Source organism: Amblyraja radiata, chromosome 26, assembly GCF_010909765.2.
Source record: "Amblyraja radiata isolate CabotCenter1 chromosome 26, sAmbRad1.1.pri, whole genome shotgun sequence".
Taxonomy (NCBI): domain Eukaryota; kingdom Metazoa; phylum Chordata; class Chondrichthyes; order Rajiformes; family Rajidae; genus Amblyraja; species Amblyraja radiata.
In genome coordinates, this window is record NC_045981.1 from 5,828,821 (window position 1) to 5,843,604 (window position 14,784).

General features: G+C 43.7%; 1 protein-coding gene across 4 annotated transcripts in view; it reads left to right on the forward strand.

Moving 5' to 3' along the window:
• Positions 1-14,784, forward strand: part of myocd (myocardin) — a 467,533-nt gene that overhangs the window by 417,505 nt on the left and 35,244 nt on the right. For all 4 annotated transcript variants that reach the window (XM_033044078.1, XM_033044079.1, XM_033044077.1 and 1 more), the window contains 2 exons: positions 258-333; positions 3,132-3,293. In XM_033044078.1, coding sequence (XP_032899969.1) covers positions 258-333; positions 3,132-3,293 — 238 coding nt within the window. The remainder of the gene's footprint in view (positions 1-257; positions 334-3,131; positions 3,294-14,784) is intronic.

Genomic DNA, 14,784 nt, shown 5'->3' on the forward strand with positions numbered 1-14,784 from the left:
AGTGTTGTGAAAAGTTCTGAAGAGACTCTGCTACAGTCCATGCAATTAGGGGCATTAGATGATCATTACTTGCCCCTGCCAAAGAATACACTATTGATGGTTTCATAAACTCAGTTTCTAATCTATTGATTATTGATTACAAACACACAAGTGATCTTCTGTTCATTATTTATATGCCATATATAATTTATGTAAATCACTTAAACCTGCTTTGTCTTTAATAAGTTTATAGATGATTTATTTTTTGCATTTTACAGACAGAAGATTACTTAAAACACAAGATTAGAAGTAGACCCGAGAAAACAGACCTGGTTAATATGCATATCCTCCAAGGTAAGAACGTGTCTTTGTAATTATATTTTGTGTTGATGGGATCACATTTTATTCAAGTTGTCTATGTACTAGGCGTTCAATGCAATCAAACCTGAATATGTAGCGTTTGTAAGTGTTCGTTAGAATTTAGAAGATTGAGGGGGGATCTTATAGAAACGTACAAAATTCTTAGGGGGTTGGACAGGCTAGATGCAGGAAGATTGTTCCCGATGTTGGGGAAGTCCAGGACAAGGGGTCACAGTTTAAGGATAAGGGGGAAATCTTTTAGGACCGAGATGAGGAAAACATATTTCACACAGAGAGTGGTGAATCTCTGGAATTCTCTGCCACAGAAAGTAGTTGAGGCCAGTTCATTGGCTATATTTAAGAGGGAGTTAGATGTGGCCCTTGTGTCTAAAGGGATCAGGGGTTATGGAGAGAAGGCAGGTTCAGGATACTGAGTTGGATGATCAGCCATGATCATATTGAATGGCGGTGCAGGCTCGAAGGGCCGAATGGCCTACTCCTGCACCTATTTTCTATGTTTCTATGTTCAGATGTTTCTCAGGGAACCCTGTGGGCACTCATCTACGGTGTGTTCCATAGTTTGGTCAGTTCTGCAGACTGAGTTATTGCAGATTCCAACAATGTTAGTTAACACTGCAAAAGATGCCTTGCCCAGACCAGAAATTATTAAATTGGACACATTGACAAAGTAGCAGATCAAATCCAGAACACTTGACTCCCTGACGAGGATCTGATTCCAGGTTCCAGATATAGGGCTTAGTTGTACACTGACGTATCCATGTTAATTTAACTGCTGCAGCGAAAATCCAACCAGCTAATCTTCAGTAGCCTGCATCACATGCAGTTTTGGTCTTGGAACAACTTCAGTCCGAGTTCAGGACTCCTTGTGGAATTCCAGGTAATCCTAAGTTCTTACAAATTACAGTGCCAACTTGAGGTCAGTAAATTGCTGCCAACCTAAACAGCAAATCTGTTTTAGTTTCAGTTTAGCTTATTGTCACATGTACTGAGGTACAGTGAAGAGCTTTAGTCAGCAGAAAGGCAATATATGATTACAACCGAGTCATTTATTGTGTACAGGTACATGATAAGGGAATAACGTTTAGTGCAAGGTAAAGGCAGCAAAGTCCGACCAAAGATCAGAAGGACCAGCAATGAATACTTTATTCCTTTCTCATTTTAATGATTATTGCACATTGTTGCAATAAGTAAAGGCTGCCTGTTAACAGAACTATACAAAAATAATAATCCAGAATGTACAAAGATTGATATTTTGCTAAAATGCGCATGCGACTACATTAGCACAACAACACCAGGTTATGCTGTCATACACGATTTGCTGTTTGGTTTCTTTCCAAGAGGGATATTTATGGAATCATCTCATGGTCCAAGGAATTAAAATTAGCCAGAGAGCAGGTGTTTCCTCCTTACCCTGTGAGCAGAGTTCACTGGCCATTGTTGGATTGGATAATGTTTCCAGCTCTATCTGGGAGAACTCCAGGAGACTTTTTCCTCGTCGCCGACATTTTCTATCACCTATAAAACAATTGCAAGAAGAAGAAAAAACAAAACATTTGTTTCTGGAACCCCAGCCCTGTACACGCACCCTGAATTTTCTAAAAGTTGCTTCCATGCAAGGATAATGAGCTTTAATTTCCAAAGAATTGAGGACAATCCTAGATTTTCTGGCAAACGTCATGTTGACTTGTCAGTCGATTAAATGTAATGGCCAGGGAAGCATTATCAAAAGTTGGGATAGAACAGTTGGGTCAACATTCCCACCCTGGATTCAGATAAGTAATTCAAGAGGTATACCTGAGACTACTTGAAATTAGAGCAGTCAATGTTCATACCGCTGGGCTGTAAACTATCTCAGCGAAATATGAGGTGCTGTTCCTCCAATTTGTGCTGGGCCTCACTCTGGCAATGGAGGAGGCCCAGGACAGAAAGGTCAGATTCAGAATGGCAGGCGGAGTTGAAGTGGTGGGCAACTGGGAGATCAGGTTGGTTAGTACGGACTGAGCGGAGGTGTTGGGCGAAGCCGTCGCTGAACCTTCGCTTGGTTTCTCCCTCCTTCCCCTCCCCTTTCCCAGCTCTCCCACATAGCTTACTCTCTCCGCCTCTTCCTTTCTTTTTCCCGTCCCCCCCTCCCCGACATCAGTCTGAAGAAGGGTCTCGACCCAAAACATCGCCTGCTCCTATTCTCCATAGATGCTGCCTCACCCGCTGAGTTTCTCCAGCATTTTTTGTCAACTTTCCAGCATTATGTGTTTCTTCTACATTCCAGCACATACAGTCAGAACACTTTCACAGTCAGTACACTTTCGCACAGAGAGTTGTGAGTCTGTGGAATTCTCTACCTCAGAGGGCAGTGGAGGCCAGTTCTCTGGATACTTTCAAGAGAGAGCTAGATAGGGCTCTTAAAGATGGCGGAATCAGGGGATATGGGGAGAAGGCAGGAACGGGGTACAAATTGTGGATGATCAGCCATGATCACATTGAATGGAGGTGCTGGCTCGAAGGGCGGAATGGCCTACTGCTGCATGTATTGTCTATGTCTCTTTTGCCTTCATTCCAGAGGCCCAGTTGTCCCTCGTACTATATTGCCAGACATCAGGATGCAGAGTTTAGCCTTCCATAGTCACACCAGAGAAAGATGGCATTCCCAGGTGTAGGGATGGGGGGGGGGCAGTGGCGATGGCCGATGTGCAAGGCGTGTATCGAGCCAGCGTGACCTGCTCTGTCGTCTTTTCAAATGATCGGTCACTAAGTTTGTGTTTCTGATCCAAAAGATACACCTGCAGAGGGTAAACTTCAAGCAACTCAGATGAAACTGAAGAGGGCGAGGCTGGCCGATGATCTCAATGAGAAGATAGCCCAACGACCCGGGCCTTTGGAACTGGTGAAGAAGAATATAATTCCAGTGGACTCCGCGGTGAAAGAGGCAATCAATGGTATTTATGCAGCTTAGTTTAGGATGTACGCCAACAGTTCCTAACCTGGGGTAAATTACCCACTGGGTAAATGTTGCCTACCCAGGGAGTAAATTTATTAATTCTGGATTTGTTAAAAAAACAGTATTTTAAAACTTCCCCTTTGTCGGTTGCTTTATTATGGTAGAACTGTAAACTCAGATTGTTGAACAAGACAGGGTGGGGGTAAATTTACTTTCGAAAAGTTGCCAGGGGTAAACAGGACGACAAAGGTTGGGAACCCCTGATGTACACTGTTACTTGCCTAAAAATCTCCAATCAATAATGCTACGCCCACTCTAGGAGGGCCCTTTGCTATCCTTTCTACCATATTTATGTAGCACTCCCAACTCTCATTGAATTTCTAGATAATTACCCATTGAAATATTTAAAATCCTGATTGATTCATATCCAAGCAAACAGAATTGTTAACCAATACTTGCAGGAACTCAATCGGAAGTTTCATTATTTTGTCTTCATTTTGCAAGTTGTAGGTCTTGGTGCAAGGCAGCCTTTATTGCCCATTCCACATTGCCTTTGAAAAGGTGGTTGTGGAGAACTGCTTTCTTCAACCTCATCAGAGCTTCCAGCTTCCCGTTACAGGCTGTCCATAAATTGAAGATCCTTAAGTCAATTTTGGACATGTCACCACATACACAAAAAAAGCCAAACCTCCACAGTTTTATAATGAATGATCTCAAGAACGAATAGGAATGAAAGAAAGGACAGTCTCTGAAAGTGGAGAGAGGGGAGAAACTAGTTCCACTGTTAGTAAGAATGAATTCCTTCATCAGACGTTTGAATTTAATAATATTATGAGAGCCTGCTCACGTGCATGGTTGCTCACGTGCATGGTTGCTTACGTGCATGGTTGCTCACGTGCATGGTTGCTTACGTGCATGGTTGCTCACGTGCATGGTTGCTCACGTGCATGGTTGCTCACGTGCATGGTTGCTCACGTGCATGGTTGCTCACGTGCATGGCTGCTCACGTGCATGGTTGCTCACGTGCATGGTTGCTCACGTGCATGGCTGCTCACGTGCATGGTTGCTCACGTGCATGGTTGCTCACGTGCATGGTGTCCCTAATTCAGGCATTTGTAAGTTGGGGCAATTTGTATGTAACTTTGTTCAACAAGGGCAGCACGGTGGCACAGCGGTAGAGTTGCTGCCTTACAGCGCCAGAGACCAGGGTTCCATCCTGACTACGGGTGCTGTCTGCACGGAGTTTGTACGTTCTCCCCGTGACCGCGCGGGTTTTCTCCGCGATCTTAGGTTTCTTCCCACACTCCAAAGATGTACAGGTTTGCAGGTTAATTGGCTTGGTATAAGTGTGAATTGTCCCTGGTGTGTGTAGGATAGTGTTAATGTGCGGGGATCGCTGGTCGGTGCGAACACGGTGGGCCAAAGGACCTGTTTCCACGCTGTATCTCTGCACTAAACTAAACTAAACTACCCAATCAGCTGGATAGAAACTTTCAATAGCTAATGCCCCCGTCCCACTTAGGAAACCTGAACGGAAACCTCTGGAGACTTTGCGCCCCACCCAAGGTTTCCGTGCGGTTCCCGGAGGTTTTTGTCAGTCTCCCTACCTGCTTCCACTACCTGCAACCTCCGGCAACCACCTGCAACCTCCGGGAACCGCACGGAAACCTTGGGTGAGGCGCAAAGTCTCCAGTGGTTTCCGTTCAGGTTTCCTAAGTGGGACAGGGGCATAAGAGGGAGTCTAGCAGAAGAATTAAGAGCCATTACTTCTGCTGTTCAGTTACGTGGAGTTGCACAATTACAGTGCAGTGGTTACTTCTGTGATTGCAATTCCTAGCTCTCTTTACATGTGCTCATAAGGTTTTTATAACAAAGAGTACTGATTCTCCTGACCAAAGAGTTGTTTTTTATTTTGGCCTTTCTCTGGGGAAGAACAATTTGCATCATTGGCTGCCTTCACTCATGCAGAAATTCCCACTTCAATCTCCTGGAAGCCCTGTTGTAAACAATTTGCAATGCTTAGCGCTTGCTGATGTTGTTCCTTCCTGATATTAATCATAAGATGGAAAGTCATCACTTAGAGCACATTTAACGTAGTACTTTGGAATGTTGTGCCAGTTGCAGTCTGATTGTGGACATAAGCTGAAAAGAAAGAGTATTTTTCCATTATATGATAAAGGTACAGGATGTACGATGGTTATACGATGCAGGAAAAATGTTCCCAATGTTGGGCGAGTCCAGAACCAGGGGCCAGCCACAGTCTTAGAATAAAGGGGAGGCCATTTAAGACTGAGGTGAGAAACAAAAATGTCACCCAGAGAGTTGTGAATTTGTGGAATTCCCTGCCACAGAGGGCAGTGGAGGCCAAATCACTGGATGCATTTAAGAGAGAGTTAGATAGAGCTCTAGGGGCTTGTGGAATCAAGGGATACGGGGAGAAGGCAGGCACGGGTTATTGAATGGGGACGATCAGCCATGATCACAATGTATGGCGGTGCTGGCTCGAAGGGCCGAATGACCTCCTCCTGCACCTATATTCTATGTTTCTATGATATGATTCCATTATATTATAAATGTAACCAATATTTTCAATATTGGGACTCAATGGGCAGAAGATAGTCAGAAAAAAACCCGACAGCATGCAGCAGAAAGTTCTGTTTGTCCCAGAGTCCTGAACTCCCTGTGAGTTACATAGGAAGATAGACATTTGTGTTTGCCGTGACTGAGGCTGGGAGAAGGAGGTGTGATCCACAACCTTCATTATCAGATCAGAGGTCTCCAAGTGGGATGGTGATTTACTTCCAGTTTGTATTTTCCTTGTCTCAATCCTGCTTATTACTGACTTTGTAAAATAAATTAAATATCAATGCGACATTACATTGAAGAGAATAGACATCTCTTAAATTAATTAAAATTCTTTCATCAACTTTATTGTAAAGGATTTCTTAAAATTAACTAATAAAGGAAAACAGTGGTAGGTTGACATTTTTGGTGGTAGTTACCTCTGTGATGCATTGCATTTTTGATCAGCATTGCCCTCTTATTAAACAATTCAGTCAATTGCCTGCCGTACATGCTATCTGCAGTGTAATTACTGTGAATCACCACCAGACAGAATTAATTATACTACTTCGTTCCGTGATCTGAAATCAAGAAAATCTGAACAAAAAGTACATCTTGCCATAACTAATGTTCATATCATTACCAAGTGTACGAGAAATGATCTTCAATTTGAACTGTAATTTGATGCAGCAGATGAATGTTGAGCTGGCTGCCTGCTGATATCTTGTGCATAGCTGAAGGGTGAATCAGAAGCTGTTTATACCCAGGTCCTTGTCAGCACCATTACTACAGAGCCTGGGAGGATAACGTCCAGTATAGAGACTGATTCTGTTATGTTTAGAGATTAGAACAGGCTCCAGGGCTCCTGGTGAAGTAGGTTCATACACTGGCTCAGTTAAGATCGTGTGTTGCCCATCACCTTCACATTGTATGGACGATTATTTTGGAAAATCTACGCTTCAACAAAGACTTTTTCCTGTTACTGTATTAGGCTTCATCATATATTTCCAGTCATTTGTTTTGATTCCTGATTACTGAGCCATAGTGATAACCACGGAACATGTGTTTTTACTAGAATATTAGGCTAAAAATACAGTAAGGCCTCGTTTTAACGGACCTCTTTATAACGGATTTCTCTAACTTCAAGTAACCCCGGCATCCTCTCCCTCTGTCCCTCCCCCACCCAAGTTGCACCAGCTTCTCATTTTCACCCAACAAACAGCTAACAATGGCCTGTTTCCTTTATCATCATTACTTTTTTGCATATCTTTCATCCATTGTTCTTTATCTCCCTACATCATCGTCTATATCCCTCATTTTCCTTTCCCATGACTTCAGTCTGAAGAAGGGTCTCGACCCGAAACGTCACCCATTCCTTCTCTCCAGAGATGCTGCCCGTCCCGCTGAGTTACTCCAGCATTTTATGTCTATCTTCTTTATAACGGACCTACCGAAGGTTGCCGATGCCACCCTCAGCACGCACCCACCTCCCCAGCCGCTTCCAGGCTGGGCTTCCAACACCATCCCCGGTTGTTCCAGGCCGAGCTGCCAATGCCACCCCCCCCCCCCCAGCCTGCATTGCCTCCCTGGCAACTTCCAGGCTGGACCTCCTGCCACCATCGCCGGACCACACAGTTTCCCAGCAAGCTGGGACTGTCAACTCACAGGATCCCAGGCCCAGTTCCAGACCGAGAGTCTGAAGATGTGCCTCTCCCCAAAACGTCACCTATCCATGTTCTCTTGAGATGGTGCCTGACCTGCTGAGTCACTCCAGCACTTTGTGTCCTTTTGTATATTAGCCAGCAATTGCAGTTGTTTGTGTCTACTGCTTATACAATAATTAACCCTTTCTCAGTTATAGCAATCAGCCATACAGACAACCCCCCCCCCCCCCCCCCCCCCACTATAGTCCGTTAGAATGAAGGATTACTGTAATAAAGAATAATTATCAATGCCTTCAATAGACTGATATAAAATACTTGACAACACAATGTGATTTATCCTTAAAATTAAACATAATCCCGAATCTACCTTCAATGGCTTAGTGAATAGGTTAATACAAGGAACTACGGATGCTTGAATCTTGAGCAAATCACAAAGTGTTGAGATACTCAGAGAGTCAGGCAGCATCTGTGGAGGGAATGGACAGGTAACGTTTTGGTTCGGGACACTTCAGACTATATTTAAGTTAATATGATGTTGGTCCACACCAGTAAATTATCCAATGGACTTAAACACGGGGATAAGTAGTAAGTTTTAGATCATTTGGAACTTTTGAAATTAATTGAGTTTACTTAACTTTTATAAACGTACCTTTTTGAAATGTTATTAATTATTATTTTTTTGCCTTTGACATCTCATGTCTACAAAGTAGCCTCTTTGGGCTGTAAGAGTGAAATTCAGCAGTAGTTTTCATTGACGCAGTGATCCCTGCTGAAAGGTGCAATTGTGCACACCTTGACTGAGGGCACATTGGTCTTGGATGTGAAGGTTCACATTGTGAAATAGTTCACCATCGTTCACTGACCACGAGACAGGCGGCAGAGAGTGGCAGCCTGCAGAATGACTCATGTTTCATTTAAATAAATATTTAGAAGTTTTTTCCCCAACGAGAAGCTCAAAGTACAAACAGAATGGTTTCCATGCATATACTTTAGTCCTGATACAATACAATTCAATTTATTGTCATTTGGACCCCTTGAGGTCCAAACGAAATGCCGTTTCTGCAGCCATACATTACAAACAAATAGACCCAAGACACAACATAATTTACATAAACATCCATCACATTGCTGTGATGGAAGGCCAAAAAAACTTTTCTCTCCACTGCACTCTCCCCCCCCATGTCAGAGTCAAAGTCAAAGCCTCCGGCGGGCGATGGCAAATTGTCCCGTGGCCATTAAAGCCACGCCGGGTGATGCAAGGTCGCGCACCGGGTCTTGTTGTTAGAGCCCCCGGCGTGCGCTCGCAGAGACCCGCAGCCAATAGACTGCACGTTTAATAGCATTGCTGCAACGGGAAAGTAAGAGTTAACGTTAAAATGCATCAAAATATCAGACCATGGAATCAAAAAGATTAACGCGATAGTGGAAGATTTAAGAACTTGGACTGTTTATTGGAATATTACAGGAGGAGCCCGAGGCCAAACCTTACAGTTTTCTTACAGTTAACAGCTTTGACCTTCTGCCACTTAAACTATGCCTGCATGCTTCTCTATGTCAGCGTTGGAATTGAGAGCTCTCGGTTTATGTTATCAGTTGATAAATACTGCTCTCTGATATTTTCTGTGGTGTGTAACATGAATCATGTGAAAGCACGTCTTTAGGCCAGAGTGACAATGACAAACCTACTGCAGATGTGTCCACACATTTGTGCAGCCAAGCCACGAGAAGCATCTGCCTGTAGTTTCTCTTTGTCAGGGGGCTGAGGAGTTATGAGCACAGGCTGTAACATTGTGCCTTGGGATAATGGATCTCAGTTTATTTTAAACTGACTGGAATCAGCTTGTCGGAGATGGCTTAAGGCGTACACAACTCCTAGGAAAATAATATCACGCACTCCTTTATAATGACTGCTGCTGCACAATGGGACATTTGTAGAAGAGTATATTATATTTATAAAAGTTTTATTTTAATGAACCTTGCTGGTAGTGCTTCTGCCTCACAGTGCCGGAGATCTCGGTTCAGCCCTGACCTTGGGTGCTGTCTGTGTGGAGTTTGCACGTTCTCCCTGTGACCTCCAGGTGCTCCGGTTTCCTGCCAAAGCCCAAACACATGGGGATTTGTAGGTTAATTGGCATCTGTAAATTGCCCCTAGTGTGTAGGATTGCGAAAGTTGGATGGCATGGAACTAATTAATGTAAATGGTTGGCGTGGTTCTGGTGGGCCAAAAGGCCTGTTCCCACACTTTAATTCAACTTAATTTAAAATTGTGCTTGTAGAGTCTGTGGATGCAAGTGTCGGGGGAAAGAGCCACTTTCAATTTCAGACATTTGCTACAGTTATCAAGGCCACCTTGGTCAGCTCATTGTACTGTTCCTCGGGAAAGTCTGCTTTTCTGCATCACTGTCGCTAATTTCCACATGCCACAACGTGACTGTGGGGCGGCGCAGTGGTAGAGTTGCTGCCTTACAGCGCTAGAGACCCGGGTGCTGTCATAGAGTCATAGAGTCATAGAGTGATACAGTGTGGAAACAGCCCCTTCGGCCCAACTCGCCCACACCAGCCAACAATGTCCCAGATACACTAGTTCCACTTACCTGCGCTTGGTCCATATCCCTCCAAACCTGTCCTATCCATGTACCTGTCTAACTGTTTCTTAAACAATGGGACAGTCCCAGCTTCAACTACCTCCTCTGGCAGCTTGTTCCATACACCCACCACACTTTGTGTGGAAAAAGTTATCGACTCGGATTCCTATCAAATCTTTTCCCCTTCATCATGAACCTATATCCTCTGGTCCTCGATTCCCCTACTCTGGGCAAAAGACTCTGTGCATCTACCCGATCTATTCCTCTCATGATTTTGTATACCTCTATAAAGATCTCGCCTCATCTTCCTACGCTCCATGAAATGGACATCCAGCCTTATCAACATCTCCCTATAGCTCACCCCCTCTAGTCCTGGCAACATCCTCGTAAATCTTTTCTGAACCCTTTCAAACTTGACAATATCTTTCCCATAACATGGTGCCCAGAACTGAACACAATATTCTGAATGTGGTCTCACCTACGTGTTATACAACTGCAACATGACCTCCCAACTTCTATACTCAATACTTTGACAGATCAAGGCCAAAGTGCCAAAAGCTTTCTTGACCACCTTATCTACCTGCGACTCGACCTTCAAGGATCCATGCACCAGTACTACTAGATTACTCTGCTCTACAACACTACCCGAGGCCTCCCATTTACTGTGTGGCTCCTGACCTTGTTCGACGACCCAAAATGCAGCACCTCTGTATTAAATTCCATCAACCATTCCTCCACCCACCAGGCCAATCGATCCGGATCCTGCTGCAATCGTTCACAACCATCTTCACTATCTGCAAAACCACTGTCTTTCGTATCATTAGCAAACTTACTAATCTTGCCCTGTATGTTCTCATCCAAATCATTGATGTAGATGACAAACTGTAACATCCAGCACCGAACCCTGAGGCACACCACTAGTCACAGGCATCCAGTCTGAGAAGCAACCTTCCACCATTACCTTCTGCTTCTTTCCATGGAGCCAATTTGCTATCCATGCACCTATCGCTCCTTGGATCCCATGGGGTATAACCCTCCAGAGCAGCCTACCAACCAGCTCTGCCCTCATCAACCTTTTTGGTCACGTCTTCAAAAAAAACTATCAGATTTGTGAGACACGACCTCCCACATACAAAACCATGCTGGACTAATTAGCTCTTGCCCATCCAAATGCCTGTATATCCTATCTCTCAGAATACTCACATGACTACGGGTGCTGTCTGTACGGAGTTTGTACGTTCTCTCTGCGATCGTCCGGGTGCTCAGGTTTCTTTCCACATCCCAAAGATGGGAAGAAACCAGGTTTGTAGGTTAATTGTCTTGGGTAAAATTGTTGAATTGTCTCGAGTGTGTAGGATAGTGGCAGTGTACGGGGGGTGATCGCTGGTCGGTGCGGACAAAGACCCTGTTTCCGTGCTGTATCTCTAAAGTCTAAGCGTCTAAAGTTTCTGCCCTGCAGCTGCTGAGTGACATTGAACCTTAGTGCTGCTTGAAAACCATCCTAGAGTCAGGTTTGCGTGTTTGCCTGCAATTGCTCTCGGATTACCTAACATCAATGTCCAACAACTGGCAAGAGTTTAACATGGCCTTGATGGTTTCAGCAAATTATATAACTCTTTCTCCCCAGCTTGAATAAATCACCATTTTTTGAATATGTTACAAATATGTTTGTAACTAAAAAATGTTTTTATCCTTCTGAAAACATTTTTTTAATCGTATTCCTATTATTTTTTCTACCTTTGTTGATTCATCCTGGATAATTGGCACCTCAACCACATGGCAATTCATCCATTGCTCTGAATTAGATTTATATCGAGATCCTATCAGCAAATAAAAACAGTCCATCAGCGCACCGTCTAAGCTCGGAGTTTTTTTTAATTCTTTGCTACTTTGTTCAAAGGAAAAATTTAAAATTAGATACAGCAGATTGGTGGTGCCACAGAGTTCTTGCAGGTGTTTGGCGAACGCTCACAAACTGCATTTTACAGAGTTAACAACCCCTCTGTTTATTTGAATCAAGCAATGTCTTGTGGTGTGTAGTACAATGTAATGTTAGCATCAAAACCAAAGAAATAAGTTGCACTGAAAATAGGCACAATATGCTGGGGTAACTCAGCGGGACAGGCAGCATCTCTAGAGAGAAGGAATGGGTGACGTTTTGGGTCAAGACCCTTCTTCAGACTGAGAGTCAGGGAAGAGGGAGACTAGGGATATGGAAGGGTAAGGTGTGCAAACGACAGATATGTGCTGACGGTGATCAAGAAAATGTAGAAGGCTTCATGGTTAGCTGGGGTGAAGGCGACAACGAGGCATGCAATCAGCAAAACTGATCAGGAGGACGGTGAAAATAGTGGAGGAGGGATGGAGAGAGAGGGAAAGCAAGGGTCACTTCGGTGTAAACCAGCATCTGCAGTTCCTTCCTACAAATAAGATTGCAACTGTTGCGACGGCAACTGTGTGGGATGTTGCTACTTTCTGATGTTAAAAGATGACAAGATAGAAGATATCGTGTGAGGTCACCATGTCACAGTGGATACCTGGACACCAAGGAAAGATAAATGGATGGGTGGCAGAAGAAAAAAAAATTTCACCTTTCACAAAGTTTTTTACTTCACTTTGCTATCCCAGTGTGTGAATGAATGATAAATGGCAGAGTTGCTCTTTGGCAGATCACATGGCAGGAGGTTAGAGTATCCATTCCATTACCTAGAATTCTGCCAACAGCTGCTACAGTCACCTTTGTTAAGATAGTCTTATTTCTCAACACTTATCTGGTGACCCCTGGGGTCAAGAGTTGTTGTCAGTGGGATCCCAAATAACTTCCCCACAACTTGTTTGCTTTGATAATAACACAGAATAGGTAAAGAAAGCGTTCTGATGGCTTAAGTCTCTTGTGTAGTCTTTGCCATAAGAACATAATGTTCTTTCTATAGTAGCCACATTTAGTTAGATGACATGGAAACTGCTATTTCTCCTGTCTGGTCAAGTGAATGACAACATGTAGAGTACAAAATGACACATTATTAGTCATTGCAAGGCTCCCCTTTACAGCAGTTCATATTTTCCCTCATCCCAATAAAATCCCTTTATATTTTAGAACCTTTTAGAGTTCTCTATTATGAAAACACATATTCTGTTACCTTATGAATTTGGCGTTTTTATATTATAATGGCTATAGCATTAAAGATGATTTGGTCCACAAAATAACATGTAATCTATCCCCAATAAAAAATAGTCTGTAAGAATGCTGGCCAAGGAATTTGCCTGCTGCAGTTTATGGAGTTCAAGTGGCATGCATAACCTCTCTATAACATTAGTTAGAAAATACTAAACAGAAATAGAAATTAGTTTAATAAGTACTGTTGGGCTTTTTTGGCGTCAATGGTCCATTTCCGAAAAGGCAGACTTTACTAGTCCAATTGGTGCATATCCTCACAGTTCTGACCTCTGGAAACAGCTGATAAAAGGTCACATTGGGCTACAAATGGCATTGTTCAATCTGGAAGAGAGCTACAAGGAACGAGTGTATCGTCTAATGATGGGAAGAGCGTGCAAAGCCCTCCCATGTTTGGAGAAAGTGGTTTCGTTGTTGAAGAACACAGCGAGCAAGTGGAGGCATCCTGTACAAGGACACTTCCAACAGGAGGGTTACTATAAGGAAGGGATTCACCCCTCTGACTGTCCGCACTTTGACAGATCTTACGATGCAGCCACATGCCCCTGGCAGCTCCAAATAGTACGGTCAGCCTGACCTAACACCAAAGGATCCCCGCAGTGACAGATGCGGTTTACTTTTGATGTCAGTAACGCACCAGTAAGCAGCAACATGTAGTTTGAAGCAGAATTAGTCCGACTGGGTCCTGAGTTTCTGAAAGTGAGGGTGGGCCTTGGATTTGTGGGAGCAGTGTGGACACCTTATGTTTATCCTTGAGGTTTTTCTAAGGTCCCAGATGAGGAAGGGGAATAAAGGCACACATTGACACCTGCAGGATGTGTTGATGAGAAGATAGTCACAAAATGCTGGAGTAACTCAACGGGACAGGCAGCCTCTCTGGAGAAAAGGAATGGGGGATGTTTCGTGTTGAGTCCCATCTTCAGGAGCAGCTCCATGTGAAGGGCTGGTTCCTGTCTATTTTGTCAAACATTTTGCTCCAGTTTTTTTTAACTAATTCCTCAACTGATGCGCGTGCAACCGCTTTCCTAGCGACGAGGTTTATTACAACAATTACATTTTGAAGGAGAAATTATTTAAAAACCATCTGGTGGTGCAGCGAGTGGAATCTTAGTTTGAGTTAGTTTACCTGACGTCAGTTTTGCACATTGTTGTTGTGTAGAACTCTGTGCAGGGTACACACACTCATCCTTTCAAGTGATGCTGCCGTGGAGCTTTCAGCTTTAATCGAAGCTTCTTCCTCTTTGAGTGACCAGCACCACTTTTGCCAATGTGTTGAACCCCCGGAAATGAATATTGGACATTGAACCACTGTGGACGTCACTTGAGTGAAGTAGATACGGCAAAACAGTGCTGAGATACAAGAACAACTCACACAACATAGACTGGGTGATATTATCAACAGGAGCTAACTCCCCCAGAATTAGTGCCACTTTAATGCACATTTGGTCGGTGCCATGCAGTTTTTGTCTAATAATATGCAGGAAATGTCTTGACTATTGACAT